The sequence below is a fragment of the Calonectris borealis genome, chromosome 2 (assembly GCF_964195595.1).
Source record: "Calonectris borealis chromosome 2, bCalBor7.hap1.2, whole genome shotgun sequence".
NCBI classification, from domain to species: Eukaryota; Metazoa; Chordata; class Aves; order Procellariiformes; family Procellariidae; genus Calonectris; species Calonectris borealis.
Genome location: NC_134313.1, coordinates 155,071,946 through 155,099,761, shown reverse-complemented (window position 1 = coordinate 155,099,761; position 27,816 = coordinate 155,071,946). Strand labels below are relative to the sequence as shown.

Genomic DNA, 27,816 nt, shown 5'->3' with positions numbered 1-27,816 from the left:
GGTAGGGAGGAACGTCCTTCCTCCCCCCAACTCTAGCACAGAGTTCCCAAACATTGAATGATTTAACTTGCTGAACATTTTAGGAACTGCCTGCTTGCATTCTATTTCATTTGACTTTCTTTTAGAAGAAGGAAATGAACCCTAATGAAAATACTCTTTTCCTTTAGATGTACTTGAGGGATACAATGGTACAATATTTGCTTATGGGCAAACATCGTCTGGAAAGACACACACTATGGAAGTAAGAAATCTTAAAGTAATTTTGCTTCTAATGTCACTGTCATCTCTTTTCATCACAATAGTCTTATCTTTCTAGAAATAAGATGTCTGCTTGTTTTCATCTTGCAATTTTAATTTTCTTTCCATTGCAACATTTTGATACCCAAAATGGTTTTTTTTAGGACTGAGAATGGCAATTTTTTTATTTTTTCTCATTCTGCCTTCAGTAGCAGGATGAGAAACATAAGAATAATGTTAATATACATTTTCACTTTTAGTAGTTCGGGAGATGTCTGAGATTTGTTCTTTTCACTCCTGGCAAATGCTGGGCCTAAATGGATGGTCAAGACTTTCCTTTATAGATAAAATAAGGGCATTGTACCTGTCAGTATTTTAAAACGAATTTGCCTGTTAACTGTTTGTTTTGCCTTTGGATACTGTTTGTGATGTTGGATTCAGTATGAATGTTTCATTTTATTGTATCTTTTTCTAATAAGGGGAAGCTTCACGACCCGGATGGAATGGGTATTATTCCAAGAATAGTGCAAGATATTTTTAATTATATTTACTCTATGGATGAGAATCTTGAGTTTCATATTAAGGTAAACTTTTCTTCATTGTTACTTATTTAATCTATATTAAAACTGGAAGTAGTCTATGGTGAAATGGATGTTCTATATCTGTTTCAAATGCCTGTAATTTGGAAAATCTAAACGTGAGTTATTTCTGAAGTAACTGACTCTTCTTAAAGAAGAATTACGTTAACACTTTAATCTTGTTTCCATTAAACATTGATGGTAGCTATCCTGATAACCTATGGCAGTGCTGATAGTGCTTGAAGCTTTTGATCAAAATAGTTTCTGCTTTAAGGTGTATTTTAGTTCACCCTTAAGGACTTGAGCTAGATGTGGTATTATGTGGAGGTCATAATAATCATGCTGGATCCTTCTGATCAAAAAGCAAAGCATTTTTGCTTTCTGATGCTGTATCTTTATTCCCCTTCCCACTTCTAGGTGTCATATTTTGAAATATACTTGGATAAAATAAGGGACCTTTTGGATGGTAAGTCTTTTATTTGAACATAAAAAATAAATTGTTCTGGAGAGAGAAACCCAAAAACCTTCTCATGGTACTAAGATAGGTATGGAGTATGCTAATAACCTATAAATGATAAGGTACATCAAAATAAGAAAGCATGGAGCTAATCTATATAATAATACTAAAGCTGCAGTAGTGATGTTTCATGTATATTAAGTTTTTTATAAAGTGTTGCTGAGAAATAACATCAATGACTTGGACATGCATTGTACACAGCTGATTCATTTTGCAAAGAAATCATATATAACTTAGCTTTGGAACTTTTTCTCTTCCAGTTTCAAAGACCAATCTTTCTGTACATGAGGACAAAAATAGAGTTCCCTATGTAAAGGTGAGCGTCAGTCTGATATGTTTTCATCTTTTACTCCTCTAGTGTACGCAATTTACCTCTGACTTGTTGGTGTGGTGGGTTTTTGCTTTTTTTTTTTTCCCCCAAAGGGTTGCACAGAGCGTTTTGTATGTAGTCCAGAAGAAGTTATGGATACTATAGATGAAGGAAAATCAAACCGACATGTAGCAGTTACAAGTAAGTATTATATTTTGTCTCCTTTTAGTGCTTTATTGACTGGTATGCCTTAAAAAGTAGGGAAGACAAAAATAATGAGCTAAATAATTCAGGTTTTTGAAAGAGTCTAGCATAAGCAGTTTCAGCATGTCTTTCAGAAACAAGTATTTCAATTCATTTCATGTTAGATGTTGGATTGAAAGGAGAGAGTAAGTGATCGGTGAGAAGCTCTGAATCATTGGAGAAAAAGGTATAGTTCTGCGTTAGGAATTGTGCAAAATCCCAGTTTGTGGCATTTGTTTCAGTTAACCTATGAATCTTTAAGTAAGGTGCTGTGGCTTGTCTACAGTTCGGCCATTCTGTTGCATATTCTAAGAAAAGCTTATATATTCAGACATGCTGCAGATCTAAGCAGCATCCCAATGTCCCAAGCTTTTTGGCCTGTGGCATGCAACAGAGTTGCAACGAGCCATGTCATAGGTCTCCGAATTCCCACAAGAAGCAGGACTAGGAAGTGACAGGACTAGTTAAAGGAAAAAAAAAAAAAAAGAGGTGCATGCAAAATAATACTTCAGTTCTTAGCGACTGAAGTGACTGTCAGAAATCTTTGAGAGCCAGTTTGAGGGTGAGTTTCACAATCCTCCTGTGTCTAGTTCTTTATTCAGGAAAAGAAAGAATATACACTCATTAAGAAAAAGAAAGATTTTTCTTCTCATTTCTTTGGTTAAGAATCAAAAATAAAAATATGATGTTCCTTTTAAGGAATGACTCAGCCCTGCATTTCCACTTCGTTGCTCCTAGGTAGTAAGGTTCTGAAGTGAAGACCAGACTAAGTAACGGAGAAATAGCAAAAATTTGGATAGAAAGATATTATTCTATGTTAAGCTGCTTCTGTGGCATCAATAAGCTGGTCCTTTTAGGCCTGTGAGGGATTTTTGGTTAAAAGGAAGAAGAAATAGGCAGACATTCTCATTCAGATTGCAGTCAGCTTAAGTTTCGTTATGAACTAAAATAGTTCTTTAAATTCAGTAAGTCTTGTTTACTCTGCATGTTTCACAGCAGAGGGAGCAGTACGTATTTAAACCAGAAAAGGGTGAAAGGTTATGGCCATGTAGTTCAAATTTTCACAAAAGGATAAAATGTGATACATCGTAAATCTACCAAAAAAAAAAAAAAAAAGAATATGTTCTGGTATCAGAATGTAAATGTGCTTTCTGTTCTAATAAAGTAAATTAAATGTGTGAAATCTATAGTTGACAGACTAGCAAATCTTATCAGTGAGCTTATGTGGTATTAATAGAAGCCCAAGGGAGACTGGATCTTTGTTACTCAATTAGATGATACTATTGATTTTGCTGCCTCTAGTTGTATTGTCATTGAGAGATTACTCTACAGTTTCATTAGTTTTAGATCTGTCGCTTCACTGTGGGAAGATACCATTTTGTTAAGTTAGTTTGGTTGTACAAATATTTTTGACAATTTATATATTTGGATTATAGATATGAATGAACACAGCTCCCGAAGTCATAGTATTTTCCTTATTAATGTAAAACAAGAGAATACTCAAACAGAACAGAAACTAAGTGGAAAACTTTACCTTGTGGACTTGGCAGGTAGTGAAAAGGTAATTCTAAATTTCTTTTTCTGCTCTGAAGAACTCCAGTTATTCTTTGCAATCAAATATTTTACATTAATGTAATACTGATTGTTCAGTTGTCATCTCTGAAGTGTTTTAATTTTGACTTTGACATGTGGTTTCTGAATCCTAGTCTGGGTTGGCTATTAGGTACTACCTCTTTAAGCTGATCTGCATTTCTGCAGTAAGGGTTTGTAAATATGGAAAGGGTGGGGAAATAGGCTAGAGTTCTGTCTTGGTATCTGTGAGAGCAAAAAAGTGTACAGGTGTGTTGGGTAGCCAGGTGCTGGATTAAAGAGTTTTATGGATGTGAAATATCTGAATTTTCTTATTTAGTAGTACCAAGTTTCTTAATTTGAAATTCTGATTAACATTGTTTAAAATGACAGCTTGCTTTCCTGTGTCAGTGGCTTAAAGCAGGAAAGGAAATATGTACCATTTTGCTTATTCTGTATCAGTTATAGACCGTAATTTAGCCTTTTAAGAGCTGGATTTGTGTTCTTTTAATTTTTGCTTCTGGGGTATTCCCCATCTTTTTCAGTCCTTTCTGCTTGCTGTTGTCTTTCGTCATGTCCTTGTTCTATGGCCTTATTGTTGTCTCTGATCCTGTGTTTATTCTACAATGTGTTTCTTAGTAGTGGTCTTTTTTCTTTTTTTTATGAGAATGAAACGAAGCATTAAAGTGAGAACAAAGTTAAAGAAAAAGGCTGGGTTGCAGGTCTCCTTTATCTGTAGTTTTGTTCCTTTCACTCTTTATTTCAAACTTTGCTTCCGCGCTTCTCCCGGTCTCTGAAGTACACAAGGGTTTTTGATGCCTTGTCTTGGGTTGGTTTCCATATAGGCAAATAGAATTGCTTAGTTGTAGTCATGATCACAGCTTGGTGAGAAGAATAGTAAAGGGAGGGTTATAGAATTATAAGTCAAATTCAGCCCTTGAGGCAGAAGAGCTAAGGTAAATAGAATGGTGTCAGGGTAGAATTTTTTTCACTTTTCTGCTGATATTACTTAAGTTCCTAGAGCACTCATGTAGGTTGGATTCAGCCTCTACAATCTGTTCTCACAAATTCTTGCTAATATAGACTCTTTGCTGTATTTTCTGGGGGGATGTGGTGCGGGGAGAGTAGTAGTGTGTGGCTTATTTGGGTTTTGATTGGGTTTATGTTGTTGTGGGGTTTTCTTTGATTTTTGGTTGCTTTTATGTTTGTTTGTTCATTTGTTTTGTTTTTTTTTTTTGTTTTAAGGATGACCTCTGGACAAACTATATAGACCTTCTTATTAAGACAGAGTTCTAACTCTTGGTTGCTTTCATATTGTAAATTATTCATAATGCTTATTTCCTTTTACTTTAAGGAATTCAAACTTTTTGACAAACTTCAAAAAACTTTAAGTTGTTTATCTGATAGAAGTTTTTAATTATACATTTGTCTTCTATGAAAAGGCGTACTTTGCAGGGAAAATATTCACTTCAATTTATAAAATCAGAAACATCTTCAAACACTGAGTTTTGAATGAAAAATTGATGGTGAATCAGGGAAAGAGTCTGAGGAGGAGTTTGCTTATTCTAATCCAAATTGCTTATGAGTACCTCATAAAGTCAGGGAGACTGACTTAAAAGCGGGAAAATCACTCAAGTTTTATGCTAAATGTGGAAGGTGTTTTTTGAAGATGCATTTAGTAATTTAATGAAATACTGTATAGGTTAGTAAAACTGGAGCAGAAGGTGCTGTGCTGGATGAGGCTAAGAACATCAACAAGTCTTTATCTGCTCTTGGAAACGTCATCTCGGCTTTGGCTGAAAGCAGTGTAAGTGTTCTCTTTTGTATTTTCATACTTCAAGTTTAAAGGCTTGCATCTCTGAACATGATATTATGCAGAAATTCTTTACTGATCTCGGTGATATGCATGGAGTCTTTTAAACTAATCCAATGCATCAATGCATTGCAAACGGCCATTATTCTTGTACTGTATTGATACTGATGATTAATAAAGTTACAGTTAATGTTGAGGGACCTAAGCATCATACAGACAGTTTTCTTGTACTCTAGAAGTTACCAAACATAGAAGTACAATTTTATGTCATCCCATATGTGTTCAGTCTCATGTTTTACGAACTAAAGTAAAATTTGTCTTTCTAATGAGGTTATACCTAGCAAAAGCATAGCTCTTATTTCAACAAATTCAATAATGTGTCTGAAAAACTGTGACTGATTCGTTTAACGATTTTCTTGGTAGACTTATGTTCCATATCGTGATAGCAAAATGACCAGAATCCTTCAAGATTCACTAGGGGGTAATTGCAGAACCACTATTGTTATTTGCTGTTCTCCGTCTTCATACAATGAATCTGAAACTAAATCTACTCTTCTGTTTGGCCAAAGGTGAGTACATTACTTAATGTTTTGCTCTTGCTATGCTCGGAAATAAGTCCAGAATGAGAAATAAGTAAGTTACTCCGTTAAGATTCCTGAACCAAACTAATTAGAATGTTTACTTTCTGTAATTCTTCAGTGCACACGTGTCTAAGTGCTGTGATCTATCTTATCTACATAAAAATCCTTAAACTTGGCAGGATCCTGAAGACTGTATTTCCAGGAAGACAGCGTATAGTTTGGTTCAAAATGCAGTTTAATGTATAGTCTTGGAGGGTAATTAATACTATTTCTTTTTTTTTTCTTTTTTTTCCTTTCTTTTTTTTTTTTCCTTAAGTGGAAGGAGGGAGGAATAAGTTTTCTCCTATTAAGCTGAATCCTTTTTGTGCTGGGAGAGCCTGTCCTCTGCCAGCCTTTCTTTGACAGCGTGCTGAATTACATCTTCTGGTCTGTTTCCTGTATCTAGCATTCCAGTAACATTTGAGTTAATACTTCTAAATTCCTGTGTCATTTGTAATTGAATTTATAAGTACCCATTTCAAATTTGGTATTTTGTTATATATCTCTTCTTTGCCACTCTATTATTAATGCGTCATCGTAATACTCCAGTTCCTGACCACTGGATTTAATCACTTCATTTACTGGAGCACATTACAAAAGCTGTCAGCATTTCACTTAGTTCATCTGGTCTTCTATGTTAGCGTACCTCTTCCACTTTAGTTCAGCAAGATAGTTTTCTACTGGTCTTTTCAGAGAAGATTTTTATTATGGAAAGTAGACTAGATGACTTAAGAACTTCTTAAAAACCTGGCAGAATATGGGTAATTAGTGGGTATGGAGTAATGACTGCATTCTGCAATAGTGGAGTTTTTTTTTGGTCTCGTTTTAGAATCTAGGAGGTCCTTTCCTTTCCTCTTAGTATTTCTTGAATGAGCTATTGGGAAGTGTCTTCCCGCTATAGCTCTGTAGTTTCACTGCCTCATGCTGTTGACTTCTTTGGGAGTTAATAGAGTACGCTTCTCTCTTAGCTACCGTAGTTAGTCTGGTATATTAATTCAGCCTTTCAGAGGTGTTAAATTTATGCTGAAACCCTCAGCTGTAGTAGAATCATAGAATCATTAAGGTTGGAAAAGACCTCTAAGATCATCGTGTCCAACCGTCAACCCAACACACCATGCCCACTACACCATGTCCCTAAGCGCCTCATCTACACGTCTTTTAAATACTTCCAGGGATGGTGACTCAACCACTTCCCTGGGCAGCCTGTTCCAAGGCTTGGCCACTCTTTCAGTAAAGAAATTTTTCCTAATGTCCAGTCTAAACCTCCCTTGGCGCAACTTGAGGCCATTTCCTCTCGTCCTATCGCTTGTTACTTGGGAGAAGAGACCAACACCCACCTCGCTACAACCTCCTTTCAGGTAGTTGTAGAGCGCGGTGAGGTCTCCCCTCAGCCTCCTCTTCTCCAGGCTAAACACCCCCAGTTCCCTCAGCCGCTCCTCACAAGACTTGTGCTCCAGGCCCTTCACCAGCTTTGTTGCCCTTCTCTGGACACGCTCCAGCACCTCCATGTCCTTCTTGTAGTGAGGGGCCCAGAACTGAACACAGGATTCGAGGTGCAGCCTCACCAGTGCCGAGTACAGGGGCACGATCACCTCTGTGCTCCTGCTGGCCACACTATTTCTGATACAGGCCAGGAACTGTAGTGACTTAAGGCTAGATAAATATCATATAACTTAGTAGGAAATCATGAGCCTTTTGGTAGTAATCAGTTCCAGTACGACTTTACAGAAGGTGCTTATAGGTGTCATAATACGGGGGCAAAAATTTCTAATTACCATTAAACTTTTTTCCTGTTTTTATCTTTTGGAGGGGGAAGGTATTTGGTGGTAGCAGACTATACAGAAGAATTACTGAGGTCAGTGAGGTATGGCACTAAAGTAAAAACTATACATTAACTTCATGACATGAAGATATATTATTAGTGCCTTTAGTTTCATCTCCAAAGCTAATGTGTTCAAATGAGATTCGCCTGACTGAATGTAGATAATCAATCTGAACTTTATAGCTTGTACACCTTTTTGGTTAATGGAGAACCAACAACTGGATTTTTAGGTTGAAATGGGCTGTTTCTTAAATAAGCTTGATGGTTTACACCCTCAAAGTATTATGCTGTTTGCTAGGTGTGATGAACGCTACCCTTTGTTCAAAGCTGTGCGCTGTCCTGACTCGAATTCTTTCAGGGGAAAGTATGCAGCTGAATTTTTCCAACTCAATCAGCTTGAGATTTTTCAGCCTTCCCAAAGTTTGTTGTATTGCTCTGTCCATTAACAGTTGTATCAATCCAATTGAAAGAACAGTAAGTTGGCAGGGAGCAGAAATCAGCTTTTGGAAGGGGTGGGAATGTGTACATTTTCACCCGTGATATGTAGAAATTTTATTTAAGAGCCTTTAATTCTTTTCTTTAAAAAAGAAGAGTTTCAGAGCTTTTTGCTCTTTCTATGTAGAGCAAAGACCATTAAGAACACAGTCTGTGTCAATGTGGAGCTCACTGCAGAACAATGGAAGAAAAAGTATGAGAAGGAAAAAGAGAAAAACAAGACTCTGCGTAACACCATACAGTGGCTAGAAAATGAACTCAACAGATGGCGGAATGGTAAGAGGCGATTATATTTTTGTTCTGAAAACTTTAGGCAAGACGGTGGACACTGAATTAGTATTCAGGATTCCAAAAATAACTAAGAACACTATGCAAGACGGTAGTAGGAATATTAAAGCTAGGATAATAAGTTGACATTGGAACTTCATATTTTTCACTGTATTGCAATCGGAACAACTTCCAATAATCACATAATGGCAAAAATGTCTGGAAGTATATTGGTATTAGGGTCTTCAACACTTAGTTTATTGCAGAACTAGAGTTACATACATTCTAAAAATTTTATTTTGGGGAAGGAAAAAAGATATTAATTGTAAATGCAGAAACTGAGTAAAATTTCCTCTGGTTTGGTTTTCTAATTCAAATCAGTATCACAAGATCTTATCTTCATGTAAAACTCAAACATATTAATAGACAAAAAACCCCACCCAGAACCCAAAATTGCTGACAGTACAGAACGTGTGCCCATCTCTTTTTCCTGAATAATTGACGACTTATCTATTGAAGTGTCTGACAAAATGCAAGTTAAATATGAAGCCTTAAATTCAGGAGAGGAGGAACATAGGTCATACTTACAGATGTATTCTAGAGTTTGGCAGCTATGGAAGACGATTTTGCAATCTTGTAGACAACTGCACACATCTTGGTGTAAATCTGAGAAAAATGGGCTCACTTAAATAAGTTTAGTGGGTTTTTTGGGTTTTGGTTGGTTTTTGTTTGTTGTTTTTTTTTTTTTAAATCTTTTATAGAGGCAGTATGAGGCTGCACCTGAAACGTTAAGTATAGTTCTTCCAGAATATTGACACAAGATACGAGAGTGTTGGAAAGAGCCCGTACCGTCCAAGGACTGCATAAAATGTATTGTAATAAGGAATTTAGTTTACCAGAGAAGTGCCTGATTAGCATGTGTGGTATTTTTTCTATGTGAAGTTAGTAAAGTGTTCTCATCAGAAAAGGCTTAATGAACATAAAAGGATAAAAGTGTAACTGAACAAATATTTTAAATTAGAAGCAAAACAATTTAAAAGTAAATATGGCCACCTAGCAAAACAGACTGCCAAGGGAAAAGAAAGTATTTTCTGTCTTCAGGGCAAGTTAGGTGCCTTTTTAGAAGATACAGTTTGATGTGAGATTTGGAGCTCATAGCAGAGTTAACTGGGTGAAATACAATATTCTGTGGTAAGCAGGAGATAGTTTGGATTATCTTTTTTTACCATGTAATCATGTGAACTTGATTGCTTATTAACCGTGGAGCAGTACTGTTAGTAGGCAGTATGTAATACTTCTCAAGGCTAAGTTTGTGGAAGGTACTTCATTGCTGACTGTACTAAAACTAAGTATATTCTTTTCTTTAAGGGGAAACTGTACCAGTTGATGAACAATTTGACAAGGAGAAGGCCAACTTAGAAGCTTTTGCAGTGGACAAGGATATTACTGTTGTTAATGATAAACCAGCTACTACAATTGGAGTAACTGGCAATTTCACTGATGCTGAGAGAAGAAAATGTGAGGAAGAAATTGCCAAACTATACAAACAACTGGATGACAAGGTATGCCATTCTTATTTAATGTAAGATCTCTTGGAAATATATCTTGAACTATATTATGTAATATTTAATTTGCCAGTCTTCATTTGTTAGTACGGCTTGCTTAAATATTTGCTGGGAGTGCCTACTCTAATTCTGAAGGTCTGATAAAGAGAAATCAGAATTGCCTGATCTGGTACTATGTGAGCATCCTTTCTTAGTTGCTCTCCCTCCTTTGCTGAAACTCCTAAAAATTGTCCTGAAAACTAAAGTTATCATTACATAGAAAACAAGATAAAAGTGAAAGTAAGGAAGGAAAAGTTAATGAGAATCTTGAACAGTATTTCTACTTTTTGAGTGTAGGACATTCCTAGCTGATTGATTGGAATAATATTGTACCAGAAGAAGGAAAATAATGAGAAAGCAGGCGAATGAGTAGTTTGAAGACAGCAGTTTTTTCTTCCATGTTATGCATATTTTATTTGAACATAATTTTAAATTTAAGCAGTAGTACTACGTTTGGAGAGAAAAAAAAAAATCTTAATTGTTTCGTGGAAGTTAGAACAACTTGGAGAAGACTGGCAAAAGCACAGGTATAAGAGTTTTGTCTTTGAAGCATGGTGTTTTACACATATGTGCCAGGTTAAGAGCCTAATGGATCAACCAGTGAAATCAAAAGGATTATTTGTTTTACTTTAGTACTTTCAGTTGTATAATTGACTCAGAATATGGAAAAGTTAGATGCCTAACATCTACTGTCTCTTTGATTGTTTTTCCTGAGTGGTATTTGTCAGTTTATTGAACACAGTCTTACTTCAACTGCAGGATGAAGAAATTAATCAGCAGAGCCAACTAGTAGAAAAACTGAAAACGCAGATGTTGGATCAGGAAGAGGTGAGTTTTGCTCTTGCATCTTTATTCTAGTTTTGTTTGTCTGTCTTTTAAAGAAATTTGAGATGTTCTGAATAGGTCATAGTTTATGACCAGGGAGTAGAATGGCAGCTTACTACTGTATAATAGTTCTCTTTTATTCCTTATCTAAATGCTCTACCTATTCATTCTCCCCGACTTACACTGCGGTAATGGCTAAACTTAAACCGGTTTACTTGAACCTTAAGTATCCATGAAGATTGAAGGAATTGAAATATTTTATGCAAAGACATTGGCACTCGTATTCCCCATGCAAAGTTAGCAGTTTGTCAAAACTGAAGATACCTTGATCTACTGTAAGAAATCTGTTTTAAGGTTTACTTTTAGTCAGTTACTGTACAAAGTGAGAAGGGGGAGGAGGGAAATGTAATGGCCCGTAATAAAAAAGGAAGTATGTGTTACTTCAGACCATACTTGCTAGAATATTCAAACGATTTATATGCACATGTTGCCAGTGATGTAACTTAATTAAATGGGGACAATACCTATCAATAATGAAGTTGTTAATTTAATTGAGCTGGAATAGTAGAGAAAATAATTCTATATAGCACAAAAATTAAAAAATAATAATCTTTGTGTACGTGGCAGGAAGGAAATGGGTCAAGGACTCAGGAAGTTGGAGCTACTGTTTAATCTTATTTAAATAAATAAATCTGCCTCTTTAGCAACTGTTCACTTTGTCTAGTTATTCTTCAGCAGCTAACAGTGTTAAAATGCTGGAAGTTTAGTCCCTAGCCTGTTGACAATTTCAGACTCATGAGTAGTGTTCAGTGGCTTTTTTGAGAACTTGCAATATTGCGTGTGCATTTCCAGTTGCTGTCCTTATGTGTCTTGATTTGTAATCGCTTCCATTTTGAAAATACTTCAAAAGCTAAAGAACTGTGGATATAGATGATGAATTTAATTGTTCATTATACTCTCACTGTACCTGTCCTCAGCATCTTTATTGCATGATGCTAGACACTAAAAATGTAGATATAAGCTATTGTAGTAGCTAAAGGCTTTAATAAGATTCAACTTACACATGGAATTTTCTTGATGATTATTTGTTGTTGTAATTTTAAATAAATCTCTATCAACGTTGCAGCTCCTAGCATCAACCAGACGGGACCAGGACAACCTGCAAGCAGAGTTGAATCGCCTTCAGGCTGAAAACGATGCCTCTAAAGAAGAAGTAAAAGAGGTGCTACAAGCCCTTGAAGAATTAGCTGTCAATTATGATCAGAAGTCTCAGGAAGTAGAAGATAAGGCAAAGGAATACGAACTGCTTAGTGATGAACTCAATCAAAAATCGGTATGAAATTGAGATAAGAAATTACTGACGGTCTTCAATGTAACTTTTCTTACCTTACCTGTATTTCTTGCTTGAAGTCATTTAAAGGTTTTTCACAAGGGAAAATGAAAGCTTAAGTCTAAAACTTTTTTAGTTTTAGCAAAAGATGATTTTCTAAAAGCAATAAGCTTCAGAAGAATGCACAGTGAATATTGACCTTGATAGCTCTCATCTTTTTAGTACCTAAGGCATTTTACTACCTAAAGAGTATTCAGAGAAATCCTACATATCAGAAGTTAACACTTTCATTACAAGCTGGTGATCTGACTCAGTTTTGTTTGTCTTTCTGGTGCAGTTGGGGTAATCACTTAAGAATCTGCTCCTTCCAGTCTTGAAATTGCAGTGGGCATGCTACAGCTTTTCTTGAAAGGAATGTGTATTTGCATGCCGTATTTATGGCACATAAAACATAACTTACCTTGATGCCTTCAAAAATAGGCAGTTGATTTTACTTTCTGAAAGGAGTAGTCCTGAACACTGAGGACATATTCCAAAAGATCGCCCTGGTTAAAATACAGATGCAACATCAGTCCCACAGGATGAATACCATATGCCTCCTCATATACCTGCATAGTTTCTGAATTGACTGACAGTTTTGGTAGCTAATTATTTGGCAGAATTCAATCAGTTTTAAACAGTTAATACGCTACCCACTATCCTAAAATTCTGAGAACTGGAAAGGATCAGCTTGTTTGCTGGCATTGCACACAGAACATGTGATGGTGCAAGTCTCATTCTTGAAGATGAAAATTGAGTGGGTCTGGGTCTTCTAGTGAATGTGGCTTTCAATTTTCAGTTAGTAAGATTTTACTAGATAGAACACTGGCATTAAAATTGATGTTCACAAGATCATGAAACCTCTCTTTAAACTTCTAAGTATTCTGAGCTGAGTAATCTTTATTGGTAACTTACATCTCTTTAAGGTTGGCTGAAAGTCAAATGATGTCTGGTCTTCCTATTATGAGCAGCATTTAGAATTTGGTCAAATAGGTTAGCTCTATGTGTGTATGATTCTGAAGTGTGTGGTTTGGTTTTTTGGGGTTTTTTTTGTTTGTTTTGTTGTTGTTTTTAATTAGTTTATAGATAATCAAGTGATTCTAGATATTATAACTAATGTCCATTGAGTGTCATGAATAACTCAATCCATGAGAAAGCAACAACTGTTCTGAGATGTAGTAAAATTAAGGTATTTCAGTGTTCTCAGTCTGTCACAGCTAATCCGTGCAGTAATCATCCTTTGGCATCACTGGCTGAAACTTTCTTACTGTAAAACTTCTGGCATTTTTTTAAAACTGGAGAACAAAGAGTAGACAACTTCTGAGTATGCAAGCTGCTGAGCTGCAGCCTTTACAACCACAGCAGCTCAAACTAGCTGAAAAACTGCTCTAGAGTAAGTGTAGTGCTTATGAACTCTCGGAACTGGGTGCCATTTTTTGATTTGCAAGTAGGAAAGAGTTAAGAGCTCTGCAGGTAAAGATGAAATTATTTTCCTTTACCAAAACATGGTGAAAAGTGTTTGACTTGTGGTCCATGTACCTTTTTCCTATAAATGCAATCCTCTGCAATATTTAACCATATATAACTCTGAATGTTGTTTAACAATGTTGACGTGAATTTTGTTGCAGAGTTGGAAGACTATATTTTGTGAGCTGAAGGCCTCTGTGCTCAGTACTTTCCATTTTTTTTCAGAAGAAATACTGCCACTCTAGGACTTCTAAATTTTTACTATATGGTGTATTCACATAGGTTGATACCAATCTGGTTTTAGACATAAAAATGGGACATTTCAGTAGGCAACCATATGTTGCTGTATTTAAATAAATAAAATGAAAGTACTTCTAAAAACAAGAGTGTGTTTTGTTTATTAAAGTGTAACTTCTTTTACTGTAGGTCACTCTAGCCAGTATAGATGCGGAGCTTCAGAAACTTAAGGAAATGACCAACCATCAGAAGAAACGTGCGACGGAGATGATGGCCTCCTTACTAAAAGATCTTGCAGAGATAGGAATTGCAGTAGGAAATAATGATGTCAAGGTAAGAATTAGTGCAATTTTTAATGCCGGGTATTATGCACATACATTGTGGATAGGTGGGGTCAGTTTTCTTAGTACGGTAAAAATAACCACCATAGGGAGCCTCATCCATATTAATAATTTGGGCATAAGCTTATCCCTTGCTTATGCTGTGACTTACCAGGTCCCAAACAATTTGATTATACAAAGACAAGGAAGAGCAAGTGTGACTTCCCCCCCCCCCCCTTCTGAAGTAGTGTTTTCATTCATACTGTTAAACTGCCATATGAAATGGTCATAATCAACAGCATTGTTGTGGAAAACTAATGCTGACCTACAGTGGCCATCAAGATGTTACTTATTAAAAATGGAATGAGGAACTGAAATAAAAGATAAATCTAGAAGATCACTGTAGGACAAGAATGTAAGCAGTGTTAGAAATCTGTAGTGAACTGTATTTCCCTCTTCAAGCGACTCATTACCTTTGTGCAAATTTCCAAATAATGAGAAAACTTAAAAGTTAAATTTTGGTGTGTAAATGCTCTGATTATCAGTCAGAGGTGGGGGACATGTGCTGGGCACTAAGTTGCTCCAGCTTATCTTTAATTCTGTTTTGTTATCTGAGCTTTCTAAATGTGTCATTTCACACTTTTCAGCAGCCTGAGGGAACTGGCATGATAGATGAAGAATTCACAGTCGCGAGACTATACATTAGTAAAATGAAATCGGAAGTAAAAACAATGGTGAAACGTTGCAAACAGTTAGAAGGCACACAAGCAGAAAGCAATAAGAAAATGGAAGAAAATGAGAAGGAATTGGCTGCCTGCCAGCTCCGTATCTCACAGGTAAATGTTTCTTTACACTGTACTACTTAAATGTTTTGAATTCGTTAACCTGCTGGGGGAAAAAATGTTGCAATTTCTTCTGGGCACCTAACAAAGTACATTGTGATCAAATAGCCACGAGACTCAGCTGTATTCTCAATACTCTTTTCAGTTTGGATGCTTCTGAGTAATTGTGTGACAGGATGTCAGAATTTCTGCAATATGTCTGTAGCCTGATAATGCTTCTGTAGCATTTGTATTAAATACTAGGGTCCATATGTTCTTCATCACAGGATCCTTTACAAATACAAGTCTTGAAAAAGCAGTGGCTTGTGAGCATTCTGCCTACTAATGCAGCAAGTTGGAAGTGGGAGAGATAGCAATAACACAGTAAGATTATAGTAGGCTTGCACAGCAGATTAAATTTACTTCTAATGTGAGAAAGGCCATTTTAGGGCGGTTGTTAGAAAAGATCAGTATTGTGACTTCTAAAACTCTGAAAATTGTGATCTACGTATGCAATTTAATTTTTCTATATTTTGTTTTACATCCAGATGGTCATCTTTTTTTAAATCGGGAGATGCATATTTCAGTGCAGTCTTCTAAATACAGTGGGACTCTCTTGCCTCTGATAGTATTTAACATTTAAAACATCTCTTCTCCCAGCCAAAAATGTGTTTCATTCCAATCCAGAATAAAGACTTACAGGCTTACTTGTCTTACAGGCTGCATTACAGATCTGCTTGAGTAGTCATATTCTTCTTAGAGTTTAGTTGGCACCATTTTTTTTTTTTTTTGAGATCAGGTTACTTGTTTAAGTATAAACTGTTTATGAAGATGTAATTCTGTGATACCTAGTTCCAAAATAAATGAATCTTTCTATTCTACAAGCATGAAGCCAAGATCAAGTCATTGACTGAATATCTTCAGAATGTGGAACAGAAAAAAAGGCAACTGGAAGAGTCTGTGGATTCCCTTAATGAAGAATTAGTTCAACTCCGAGCACAGGGTAGGAATTGCCTCCCTACACCCCACCCACCGCCACCACCATTTTAAGTGTATAGTGATAAATAGGAAACTGTTCTGTTCTATTTAGATTGAAGGGCAGAGCTATAGAATGGCTTTTTGCTATTGAACAGGTAGAATTAGTCAATGGGAAAGTATGTTTGCTGTTTGAAAGAACTGCTATGGATAGGATTAAATTAAAGATGTTACTGATTTAATTGATCTTTGTGGCAAGAGGGGACTTCATCCAAATTTTAAGGTGTTGGGGAGGGAAGGGGGAATTAACACCATCTTCCCTGTGATCACCTAGTTACCTGGCTGAAATGTGTTTTCTTTTCTCTCCTCTATCCCTACTAGAAAAAGTCCATGAGATGGAGAAAGAGCACTTAAATAAGGTTCAAACTGCAAATGAAGTCAAGGTAAGTTAATTTCATTGTTTTTTTTAAAAAACAGTGAAGTATGGCAACTTCTTAAATACATACTGTTTTTTCCTAATAGCAAGCTGTGGAACAGCAAATTCAGAGTCATCGTGAGACGCATCAGAAACAAATCAGTAGCCTAAGAGATGAAGTTGATGCAAAGGAGAAACTTATCACTGAACTTCAAGAGTAAGTAATTGTCATTATTTTGTTGGTGCCAAATGTCTCTGGACTGTGTGAGTACAGAAGCACAGTATGGTGGAAAGGAAGCGGCAAGGGTTTCCTCAAGCAGTGTCTTTCCAACTTGTGTTACTTTACTGAATGTCATGTCTGACAGGTTCAGTTGATGTAATATTTACTTTCTGTGTTCAGCCAAAACCAGAAGATGATGCTTGAACAGGAACGTCTTAGAGTTGAGCATGAGAAGTTAAAAGCAACTGATCAGGAAAAAAGTAGAAAACTGCATGAACTTACGTAAGTGATAATTGTGCATAAAACAAATGTGTGTGGGAACACTTACATTTTAAAAACTAGTGACCTAATATGATGACATGGCTCTCACTGTATGATATGCTTATTAAAGAGAGAGGCTCCAGCGCTTTCTTGAACTTAACTTTTTAAAAACCTTTGCACTGCCTTAATATTTAAAATTGGAAGTAAAATAATGAAAGATATGGCGGCCACAACTTTTTCTTTGTTAATATCCTATAGGTTGGAGTAATTAACTTTTCAATTTGCAGCTAAGTATTGTATGCTCTAAGACTGGAAGAGGGTTGTAACAGTTCCCTTACTCTTTTTTTTTGGTTCTTGTGTGATTTAACTAGTTAAGTGGCTCTAACTGGCTTATTCTTGAGGTTAAACAGCTGCATACTTCATTGAGTAACTAAATACAGTGTTTTAGTGAATTAGAGACTGAAAAGTTAATGCAAAAATTAGAATTGAATTCTGCTTGCAGGTAAGTATCCAAGGGTCAAGCTGAGAAACAGTTCTCAACTTCTAGAAATCGGACCATAATCTCCTGGAAATGTTTCTGGAGTATCAGTAGCGACCCCTTTCTGGCATATATGACTTCATCTTCCCAGAAGTTAAAACTACATTATACTTTAAACTTTTTCAAAAGTGCATGCTTTTTGGTAATGTTTAAAAACACACAGTGGCTTTCAGGTTTTTATCATAGAATTTGAAATAATCAGAGGGACCTGATTGGCCTATACTGGTAACCAATAAGCAACACTTTTTTTTAGCCTTACTGTAAAATACAATGTTGGTTTAACTGACTAAAATTTTAACAGTACTCTGGTCTTGTGAATCCATCTTCTTCTAACTTAATGTATATGCCACAATGATTACAAAAGTTACATTAGCTACAGTAGATTTTCTTGTCTTGTAAGATTTGATGTACATACCACATTGCTGCTTCTTATTTCAGTTTGCAGGCTAAACTATATATAGCATTGATCCCTTAAAGGCACTTGCTATATTAGAAACTTTCCTCTTCAAAAGACTTCCAAAGAAACATTAAAAATTAGTTTGGTATTCTGTGTCCTCCTCCAGCCTCTTTGAACCCAGTTATTTTCACTGTATGTCATAAACATGCATGGCAAATGACAGGCTAGAAACAATGGAGATTATTCATATTTTATTTTTATTTTTTTTTTTTTTACTTAGAGTTGTATAAGATGCCTGGAACTTCTTTTCCAGTGAGATCTGGAAAATGGATAGGATGCTGAGATATTCTTTAGAATATTTTATTACCTCAAATGTTTAATCATTTAGCTGTGAACTAATATAGAACTGACCGAGTGAGAAGAAATTTCAAGAGGAGAAGAAACTTTTTAGCTACTTCATAGGAACACTTCATTTTCATGCAGTCCTTGGCCTTTGTATTTCAACCTCGAGTCATAAAAAGAAAAAAGTTCAAATTCCCTTCCTGTATCCTATCCTCTTAGTAATTGCACTGCCTTATAATTATGAGAGATAACATTAGCAATGCAGTAAATGCTTTCATGTTAAATAGGAAGACAGAAGCTCTGTAAAGTGATAATCATTAGGTTATATTCCTGTAAACTGAGATTGTTGTTTATGATACTAGCAAATGATGCTACACATGTTATGATGCAACACATTTGGCAAATGTGTTGGGAGTGAGGTGGTAGAACAAAACAAAGAAAAAATCCTTAATCTGACACGTGATACTTGTCATCTCAGCTGGTCAGAGCTAAGGACATTTGTAGGATAAGATCTCCCCAAATATTCATCCTGAACCTGACTCTGAGAGTCTGTCTTTAGAGACATGGTTTAGTGGTGGACATGGCAGTGCTAGGTTAACGGTTGAACTTGATGATCTTAAAGGTCTTTTCCAACCTAAACTATTCTATGATTGTATTCTAGAAACTTCATATATGCATCTGAATGTACTTGTTTGTATTTCTTCAATATTAAAAGTACTTCCCTCTTTTCCTCCTGCAACTCCCCCACTCCCACCCCATATGGATTTCTGAGTGTGATGTCATCTGTTGGTTACATCCTTAATTGAGGACTTCAACTGAAAAACCTTTTTCATTTGTACCATATAGTGTTTATCAGTCTAGTCTCTTAAAACATTATCATTTCCAATTTTGCTTGGGTGTTTCAGGATGAATTTATTCTCTTTTAGGGTTATGCAGGACAGACGGGAACAAGCAAGGCAAGATTTGAAGGGTTTGGAAGAGACTGTGGTAAGATAGTCAGAATATGTTCCAAAGCAAATGTCAGTACTTGCCCCCTCCACCCCCCGCCCCCTTCAGAGTTTTTTTTTTTAATTTTTTTTTAGTCTTTAATTCCTTGTCCTTAACTGTAGGCAAAAGAACTTCAGACTCTTCACAATCTTCGGAAGCTGTTTGTTCAAGATCTGGCTACTAGAGTGAAAAAGGTAACATGGTGCTGTAGTGAAACTTGGTGTTTCTGAGAATGCTGCATAAATTTCAATTTAAAACTAAATTAGGAATTGATCTTTATGTGGTGTAATTTTTCTGGCTTGATCTTAATGTGCAAGTTCAGATTTGTACTCAGCCTCCTCTCTCCCTCCCCACGCCTTTGTTACTGCAGAGTGCTGAGATTGACTCAGATGATACAGGAGGCAGTGCTGCACAAAAACAGAAGATTTCCTTCCTTGAGAATAACCTTGAGCAGCTTACAAAGGTTCACAAGCAGGTACAATGAGGCTTAATTTCAAATTTTAATTAAAAAGCAAACTACTTAAGGTGCTTTATTGTAGAAGTGACTGAATGCATATTGGTCATAAAGTAACGGTTTTATAATTAAATACTTCTACATCTTGAGTGTATCTCTTGATATAAAATAATAGGCTAAAGTTTTCCTATAAAGTAAATTAATAACTATTTTAAGTGCGTGTGGGTATGTGACAAAATAGCCGCATTTAAAGCGAAGAACATCCAAGTTAGTGTTTAGAGTTAGTATATCAGTCTGGGGGATGCTCGCCTGTCTCTCTCTGACTGAAAAAGAATGTAGACTTTAAGTGCCTATGTTGGGTAGCATGTTCTTCCACAGTAACTGATTTTCAAATTACAATCTTACTGATGAACTATTAGATTTACTAAAAGCTTAAGCAAAGATAATATAGTAGCCTTACTGCTTTGCATGTTTAGGGGTGGGAGGGTGTTTGGTTGGCTCTTCCTATGAAGAGAGATACCAAGAAAATAATCGATTCTGTTTTTGTAGCTGGTACGTGACAATGCAGATCTTCGCTGTGAACTTCCTAAACTGGAGAAGCGACTTAGAGCTACAGCTGAAAGAGTTAAAGCTTTGGAGTCTGCACTGAAGGAAGCCAAAGAGAATGCTTCTCGTGATCGCAAACGGTATCAGCAAGAGGTAGATCGTATAAAGGAAGCTGTAAGATCCAAGAATATGGCCAGAAGAGGACATTCTGCGCAAATTGGTTAGTAAAGAATCCCTTGGCCTGTAAAGCTTCATCTGTCTCCTGATTTTTTTTGATCTTTGTGCATGTATGCATCTTTCAACTGTAGTTGGAAGTACATGCGTGAACAAGGTGTATTTTCTACCATGAGTTATATTGTGGTTAATAGACTGTAAGTGTGTGTGGGTGATGGTGTATGGTTGGTTGGGGGTTGTTTTATTTATTTATTTTAAACGGTAGCTGGATTTTTGTACATGCTGAGAAAGGCTTACCAACTTAGAATTCTAGCCCTGAATGTAAGTCTTAGGTCTTCAATATGATGCCATAAGAATTTTTAAGACTAGGTATTCCAAAGTAAGGACAGAGATTAAGCCATCACCTTAAACAACAACAACAAAATTGTCTTGCTGTCTCCTGATCTTGTGTGAGGGGGGCAGACAGAAACCCACAACTATCATCCCAAGATCCCTAATTGCCTTTTCGGCTCTTTATTCCAAAACATAGAGTACTCCATAGCCCTCCCTAGGGGAAAAGAATGGAAAAACCAGAAATCTGTAGTAGCTAGTAGTGTTTCTTACTGTGTGGTGGGAAGGCAGTCATATTCCCTTGTTCCTCCACCTGCCATTATGCTGTAAAGTGCTGAGGGCCAAGAGAGTGTGTGACCTGTGGAGGACTTAACTGAGCCTATTACATTATTGTTGTAGAAGTAACTATGTGTTCTGGCCTTTTTGTTGTCCTGGGTCAGGACTTCAGTAATCAATACGCTTCTCTTAAATGCTAATGCAACTGGAATGAGCATTGTAGTTAAACTTTGCTCATATTCTGTAGGTCTGCAAAGAGCTGTTGCAGAATAAAGTTACAATTTTTTTCTTGGCTGCTTCAAGTGGCGGCTTGAAGACAGGTGCTTTCCTGTCTTATCTTTCTCTCAACTGATCTCCAAGAAGACAAAAGAATTCTCTAGTGAGCTTACCACAACTATAAAGTCTCTTGTATTGAAATGTCTAGTTGAACTAGACAGCTTCCTATAAGGCAGAAATTGAGAAGTGTTTCTCTGATGCAGTTGCTACCTGTAGGTACTTTATATTCACTCTTAACCTGCTGAAACTTTAAATGCTTCTGTTTAATATTTACAGTTGTACTGTTGTGCATGTCCTGTTAAGAGCTAGTGCAAAACTGATTGAAAATATAGTTTATTTATCAAAGTGTATGCAGCTTGTAAATTACCTGTCAAAACTACTGTTTTTGAATTCAGTAATATACCAAGTTTTACTCTTATATGGTGGCAAGAAGTTGATGAAGCAGTGTTATCTGTGGAGTAATCTGTACGCAGACCCACTTGCAGAGCAGAGTAACCAGTGGCTTATCAATCAAGTAGATGTGGGAAATACAGCAGGGTATAATGATTCCTTACAGGAACATAACACTCATGAAAATTTGTCTAGCGATGCATCTTAGTTGAGTTCTTATTGCCAAGAAATAGGACTCTTACAGGGAAATACATTAGGTGGGGCAGATAATACATGTGAAGATAATCATTATCAAAAGCTTTGCTAGCTTTAAGTCTAATAGGGACAATAAAAGCAAAACCTTGTCTATTTTTCAGGGCTTGTTATAGTTGATACTAGTGTGTTAGGTTCTCAGAATATCATCTCCTAAAATTGTTTTCTTATTCAAAGTGCATTCAATTTTGATTATTACATTTGGGATACTGTATTCAGATTTACTAATGCTTTACTTTAATCAAAGGTAAAATTGTGATGTATATATTTGTAAGTCACGTTCTTTTCGTGCAGCTAAGCCTATCCGTCCTGGCCAGCATCCAGCAGCTTCTCCAACTCATCCAAGTGCAATTCGTGGTGGAGGTGCATTCACTCAAAACAGCCAGCCAGTTGCACTGCGTGGAGGTGGAGGGCGGCAAGACAAAGTGTAAGTTTGTCTTGTAGGATTTTTAAATGTGTGATTAAACCACTTCATACTAGTTTTATTACAATTCATTCTGTGGCATAAAATCACTGGAATAATCAGATTAACTTCTTTTTTTACAGAATTTTGTAGTTAGAGGAAGAGTATACATGTACATCTGACTAATATTGTTGCTGCTTTTGTTATAAAACTGATGTTTGTTGTAAAATGGCTGGAGTTGTTCTGCTGGAGTAGAACAAAATGTGAAAACAGTCAATTGGAGATAGTTACCAGTCACAGCCAATAGCTACTGTTTGGGAGTGGACAGTTTAATTTCTTTTGGCTTGCTAGTATCTTTTTAAATACGGTTTTCTTCAGAAAACATTCAGCGATGAAATAAAAAATGACCCTATTATATGTTGATTATTTGCTGTTCTTACTACAATTGCATACTGCTTCATGTGTAAGTAATTTGGAAGTATTTAACAGAAAAATTCATGTCTTCATCCGGTAAATTTAAAATGTTAGCCTAGTTAAAATACAGTTACAGTAATTGAAATTAATATGTGCACTTAATATGAAATTAATATGAGACATTTTGAAAATGTCTCTAATCTCCTAAGTAATTATACATAGTCTGGCACTTAATATGCTTAAGTTGCTCACAGAATCGTGTCTCTTTTTAATTAACCTCTGCATTATAGTTGGTCTTTTGGTCACCTAACGATAATGTTTTGCTGCATTCTCTGTCATCGTCTTCGCTTTTGAGAGTTTGTATAAATGTCTTCTAGGCCTTCCCTTAGTTAAGGTTATCTGCATGTTCATTTTGAAAATACTCCTAAAATGATTGTGTGGTGCTTGAATCCTGGGTGCTTCTCTTTTGAAGGGTTTCAGAGCAGCTTATGTTAATCTTGTTTCCATTTGTTTCTTTTTATTAGCTAACTGACTTTTCAAAGCTGTCTCTCCAATTTAGAGAAATGCAGACTATAGTACTAGTCAGGGTACCTGGTCATGTTCAGTAGTGTCTCTTAATAAGTAAGAGGTTGAAGTGATACGTACTTTAACCTTGAATATCATTTACCTTGAATGACGAAGGAGCTGGCAATTCATGGATTCTTGATTATGTTGGTAGGGTGAAATTATCTTCAGATAGCTACTTGGACAACAAAAGCAATCTATCTCTGCTGTCCAATGCAGAGACATTTCAAGGTGTGATTGACCCAATTTATTTTAGATGCCTGCTTTAGCATGAGTTTGCATGTGCTCTGATGTTGCCTAGAGTTCTAACTGAAGAGAGCCTATTTAGTCTCATACTTCTTTAAGAATACTTATAACAGTTGATAGAATCAGCAATAACTCACTAAATTTTGAGCTTGCATCTTGCTTTGGAGAAGAGCTTTCACTGTTGGTCCTGGGGAATTTAAATAGGAGACTTAGCACTTTGACTTTTGGACTATTTGTAGATAAATCATGAAGGAGTGAAAAATTGCTAAGTATTGGCTAGGACCCCTTTTTAACAAACAAACCAAAAAACTCCCATGTAACATGCTTACAGAATCCCTTAAGCAGTTGTAAAGCTTTCATATAATTCCTTTAACGTCAGCATATTACCTATTGCTGTAGAACCAAGCAGAGTTTAGCACTTAAAGGCAGGAGAGTGGTCGTAATTTATTCCAACTTTCCTATCTTGTTTTTGGAAGAACCTGTCCGTTATGGAAGTAAAGGAACAAAACTTTCTTGAACTTTATTTTACTATTACATATAAATTTGTTCTGAGCTTCTGAATACTCAGATAGCCAGTGTCATTTTCCCCTGTAGCAATGTCTGTTATACTTTTTTGAGGATTAATACAGATACTAAGCATCTGAACTTCTCGTTAGAGAAGAACTTTTGGTACAGTGGGAACATGATGTACTGTTTTACATTTGGAGATCACCATTTAACAAATTATTCTGGAAACATTAAAGAAATACAGAGATTGCAAATTGTTATTTCCCTATGCAAATAAAACTCTTTTTTAGGATGATTAATGCCAAATGATCTCTTCATTCCCATTTCATCTTCCCAAAATAGCAAAGTCAAAACTTTGCAGCAGCTGGTAGGTGGTATCCAGACAGTTCTCACTGGCCTGGAAAAATAGCCACAGTCATGAGAAATGGAGCTGGGTTATAATTGGTTTGTGTTTGTAATGTGTACTTTGTTAAGGCAATCAAGGTTGGATACTCAGTCAGTTTATCGTGCTGTAAATTTGTTGGTAACAGACAACATTGCTTAAATGCTTTGCATTGCGTAATTTCTTATTCTAAAGCAGATGTTTTATTAGTGCTTATCTGAGTGGTCTAAGAATTGGGCTCCTAAAGGCTATGTAAATAGTGGATACGGTCTACTGTAAATGTAAATAACTTGGCTTTTTTTGCTTATGAGGTACAAGCACTTAACTCTCTTATTTTTCTCATTTACAGTTGCTGAAAAGTAAATGCAGCGTGAGGAGGATTGGATATCGTGTAGAGGGAGTCATTCCATGACAATAATCTCTCCCTTTGGGGACTGTAGGATTATTTTTTGAAAATGTATAAATTATACCTGGCCTGTACAGCTCTTCACCCTTCTACAAATTCTGCTAACTGATTCCCAAAAAAAAACTAGAGTGCAATTTTGGCGTCTTGAAAAATGACATGTTACTTAAAGTGTAGCTCTGCTCATTACACAGTTTGTCTTTCATGTCTTAAATTTAGTCTGCACTGTGCCAAGTTGAATGTACGTTGAAAATATCTTAGTTCAAATTTTCTAGCTTAATTTGTGTACACCTTGTCTTAGGGAATGTGCAACAGTGTTTAAGTATACTTTCATTTGTATCACTTCACATAACACTACGTGTCCCACTGAATTAGAACGGCACTCTACATTACAGTTTTCTTCTGGAATGCTACATAGAGCATTGGAACTAAATTTATTTGTACAGTGTAAGAATACTGAAGTGTGCTTATGACAACTGCCATAAGGCACTGCGATCGCTGCACCACAGAACTAAAGAGTTCAATATGAACAAGGCTGTTTAACTGTTATCTGATTAAATGCCCGTTTATCGGGCAATTTAGAATTAAATATTGTACAGTAATAAGAGTAAACCTAAGTTTACAAAAAAGACTTTGGCAATGGATTATCCCATCTGTCCTGTTCTTGATTCTACACACAGTACAGTCTGGTGGAGTGAAAACATTCTGCTTCATTCTGATGAGCCTGTCTATCCATTTGTCTGTATCTGTGACGGTTCACTTTTGCTATTTTACAATAGTGAAATGAGCGCAATCTAAAATTTAACCTGATATTCCACTACATACACAGTACTGGAATTTTTGGCTAAAATTTTAACTTTCAATTAAAAAAAAAAATTTTCAGCAACTGGCCAATGAATTCAGATTCACTAATAAAGGATACAACTTTTTAAAACTGATGTATCTGGAAATCCCAGAGACGTGTGTTTAAAAAAAATAATAAAATAAATAAAGTGCTACCCTGAACTGTATTTGTAACCTGTTTGTAAGTAGGTATATGAAATGTCCAAAGTAGTAGTTGATGAATATTTTTCTTCTCTTTGCAATAAAGTCCTGTAAAGTGGCTAACAAAATGAAATGCTTTTTTTTGTTGTTGTTTTTGAGCTCCAGTACTGCCACTGAGCTGAATCTGGGTTTTAAAATTTTATAGTATAATTTGCCTAACTTATTCATAGGGTTTAGCCACTATAATTTTTAGAACAGCCTTCTTCTGGATAGAAATTAGTTACCAGGTCTTTGAGAAAGAAGGAACTTAATATTACTGAAAGAATTCAGTTAGCTTTCCAGGCCTAGTTGGTACCATTTTGTGTGCTGGCTTGAATTTTTTGCTGGGTATTCATCAGTTATTGTGGAAACAGTAGAGACTCTATGACTGTTCAGACAGTAAATCACTTTCAACTTTTATATTATAAATAGACAAAATTATTTATATTAGGATGGATTGTAGTCAGATTTTAGACCTTGAACCACTTTTTTCTATATCTACAGTAGTCTGAATTTTTAATAGTTTGATTTTTAAAGGTTGAGTGATCAGTCGGAAATCTCACTATTTTTGAATTTTCAGCTTTTAAGACCGTTTTGTTCATTAAGGCTGCCAAACACTCCAAACTTGCAGTTGTTTTAGGGCACGATTAAAGACAGCATACTGAGGAAAGAAAAATAAAGGAACAGCAAACTATTTCTAATGAAATTTCTCATAATGGAAACAGCACTGTCCGTTATCTTTCTTAATGTTAACTACAGGTTTTCAGACCTTCATTTGTTAATATGCAATCATAAACACAAAAAAACCCACTTTCTATAAAGTACATTCAAATGAAGCAGGATTTTTTTCTCATGCCTGTGAATGGGGGTTTCATTCCTGTAGGTAATTATCATGGGTTTTGGTGCTGAAAATTGCTGTGTTTAAAAAAAAAAAAAAAAAAAAGAACGGTAACTAGCCTGTAGCTCAGTGTACATCACCTTTTTATATTTAAACTTTTTTTTTATTTTAAATCTTTTATGAAGTTTACCAAGAACTGCCTCTTAAAATGTAAAAAAGAAAAAAAAAAACACAAACAAACAACAAAACTTTTTTTGTTTTCTGGTTTGATTGTCATAGGTCAGCCAGACAGGACAATTACTGTTTTTTGTAAATTAAAATATTCAGTGTATACGGGAAATGTTCAACACTGCTGTTTCAACTTGCAGTCTTTGAATGGCTCTTATTTTATGTTCCTCTAGATCATATTTTTTTAAAAGATGGTTTAGGATAGGAACTTGGTGAAATAATATTTATTTCTGGTGAACAACTAAATTATTTACATAACTTAAATGCTGACTCACTACTGTGTGTAACTCTAAATTTGACATGAGAGGACAAGTCTACCTGTGGAGTATGATTTAACTTCAGTACACTTAAGATGCATTAAAACAATTGGTTTGGGGAAGACGCCATATAGTTTTAACTTACCTGCATGCTGTAAATGTATTTGTGTTTAAATAAAGAGAAGAAAAGTCTTTGAACTTCGTGCATTTATTCAGTCTCGACATCTGTTTGTTAAATTGTCTTCATCTAACATTTTTCACTTGATAGGGTTCATGACCAGTTATCTCTATGTGAATCGTGATCATGCGATGTCTCTAACCTCTTACTCCGGTGTTTGTTAATACAAGTAAGCTTTCCCACACCAAATATGAATATTTAAGTCTTAGTCTTCAAAAGACTGTTCATGATAGAAAAACACAAACAAAAAATGCCCAAACCAAACAGAAGAACAGCAAAAAACCCCAACAGTTGATGCCTGTGGAAATGTTCAGAAATTGATTACAGCCACAGTATATCAGAATTTGAACCCCTTCAATCTGGGATTGCTTTGACCTCTCCTAAAGGTGTACACTCTATGTAGTTCATAAATATGCCAACTTATAC

The 27,816-nt window shown here is 35.8% G+C and overlaps 1 protein-coding gene across 1 annotated transcript in view; it reads left to right on the top strand.

The window, feature by feature from the left end:
- The window catches only part of KIF5B (kinesin family member 5B), a 37,754-nt gene extending 10,919 nt beyond the window's left edge, over window positions 1–26,835 (top strand). Inside the window, exons 3-26 of the mRNA XM_075144034.1 lie at window positions 168–241; window positions 717–821; window positions 1,233–1,281; window positions 1,593–1,648; window positions 1,756–1,843; window positions 3,322–3,446; window positions 5,157–5,261; window positions 5,691–5,836; window positions 8,332–8,480; window positions 9,840–10,033; window positions 10,835–10,903; window positions 12,027–12,233; window positions 14,163–14,306; window positions 14,941–15,129; window positions 16,000–16,117; window positions 16,471–16,532; window positions 16,612–16,721; window positions 16,905–17,006; window positions 19,189–19,249; window positions 19,372–19,443; window positions 19,620–19,724; window positions 20,253–20,469; window positions 22,242–22,374; window positions 24,813–26,835. Of these exons, the coding sequence (XP_075000135.1) occupies window positions 168–241; window positions 717–821; window positions 1,233–1,281; window positions 1,593–1,648; window positions 1,756–1,843; window positions 3,322–3,446; window positions 5,157–5,261; window positions 5,691–5,836; window positions 8,332–8,480; window positions 9,840–10,033; window positions 10,835–10,903; window positions 12,027–12,233; window positions 14,163–14,306; window positions 14,941–15,129; window positions 16,000–16,117; window positions 16,471–16,532; window positions 16,612–16,721; window positions 16,905–17,006; window positions 19,189–19,249; window positions 19,372–19,443; window positions 19,620–19,724; window positions 20,253–20,469; window positions 22,242–22,374; window positions 24,813–24,819 (2,687 nt within the window). The 3' untranslated portion in view covers window positions 24,820–26,835. The remainder of the gene's footprint in view (window positions 1–167; window positions 242–716; window positions 822–1,232; window positions 1,282–1,592; window positions 1,649–1,755; window positions 1,844–3,321; window positions 3,447–5,156; window positions 5,262–5,690; window positions 5,837–8,331; window positions 8,481–9,839; window positions 10,034–10,834; window positions 10,904–12,026; window positions 12,234–14,162; window positions 14,307–14,940; window positions 15,130–15,999; window positions 16,118–16,470; window positions 16,533–16,611; window positions 16,722–16,904; window positions 17,007–19,188; window positions 19,250–19,371; window positions 19,444–19,619; window positions 19,725–20,252; window positions 20,470–22,241; window positions 22,375–24,812) is intronic.
- The last annotated feature ends 981 nt before the right edge of the window (window positions 26,836–27,816 follow it).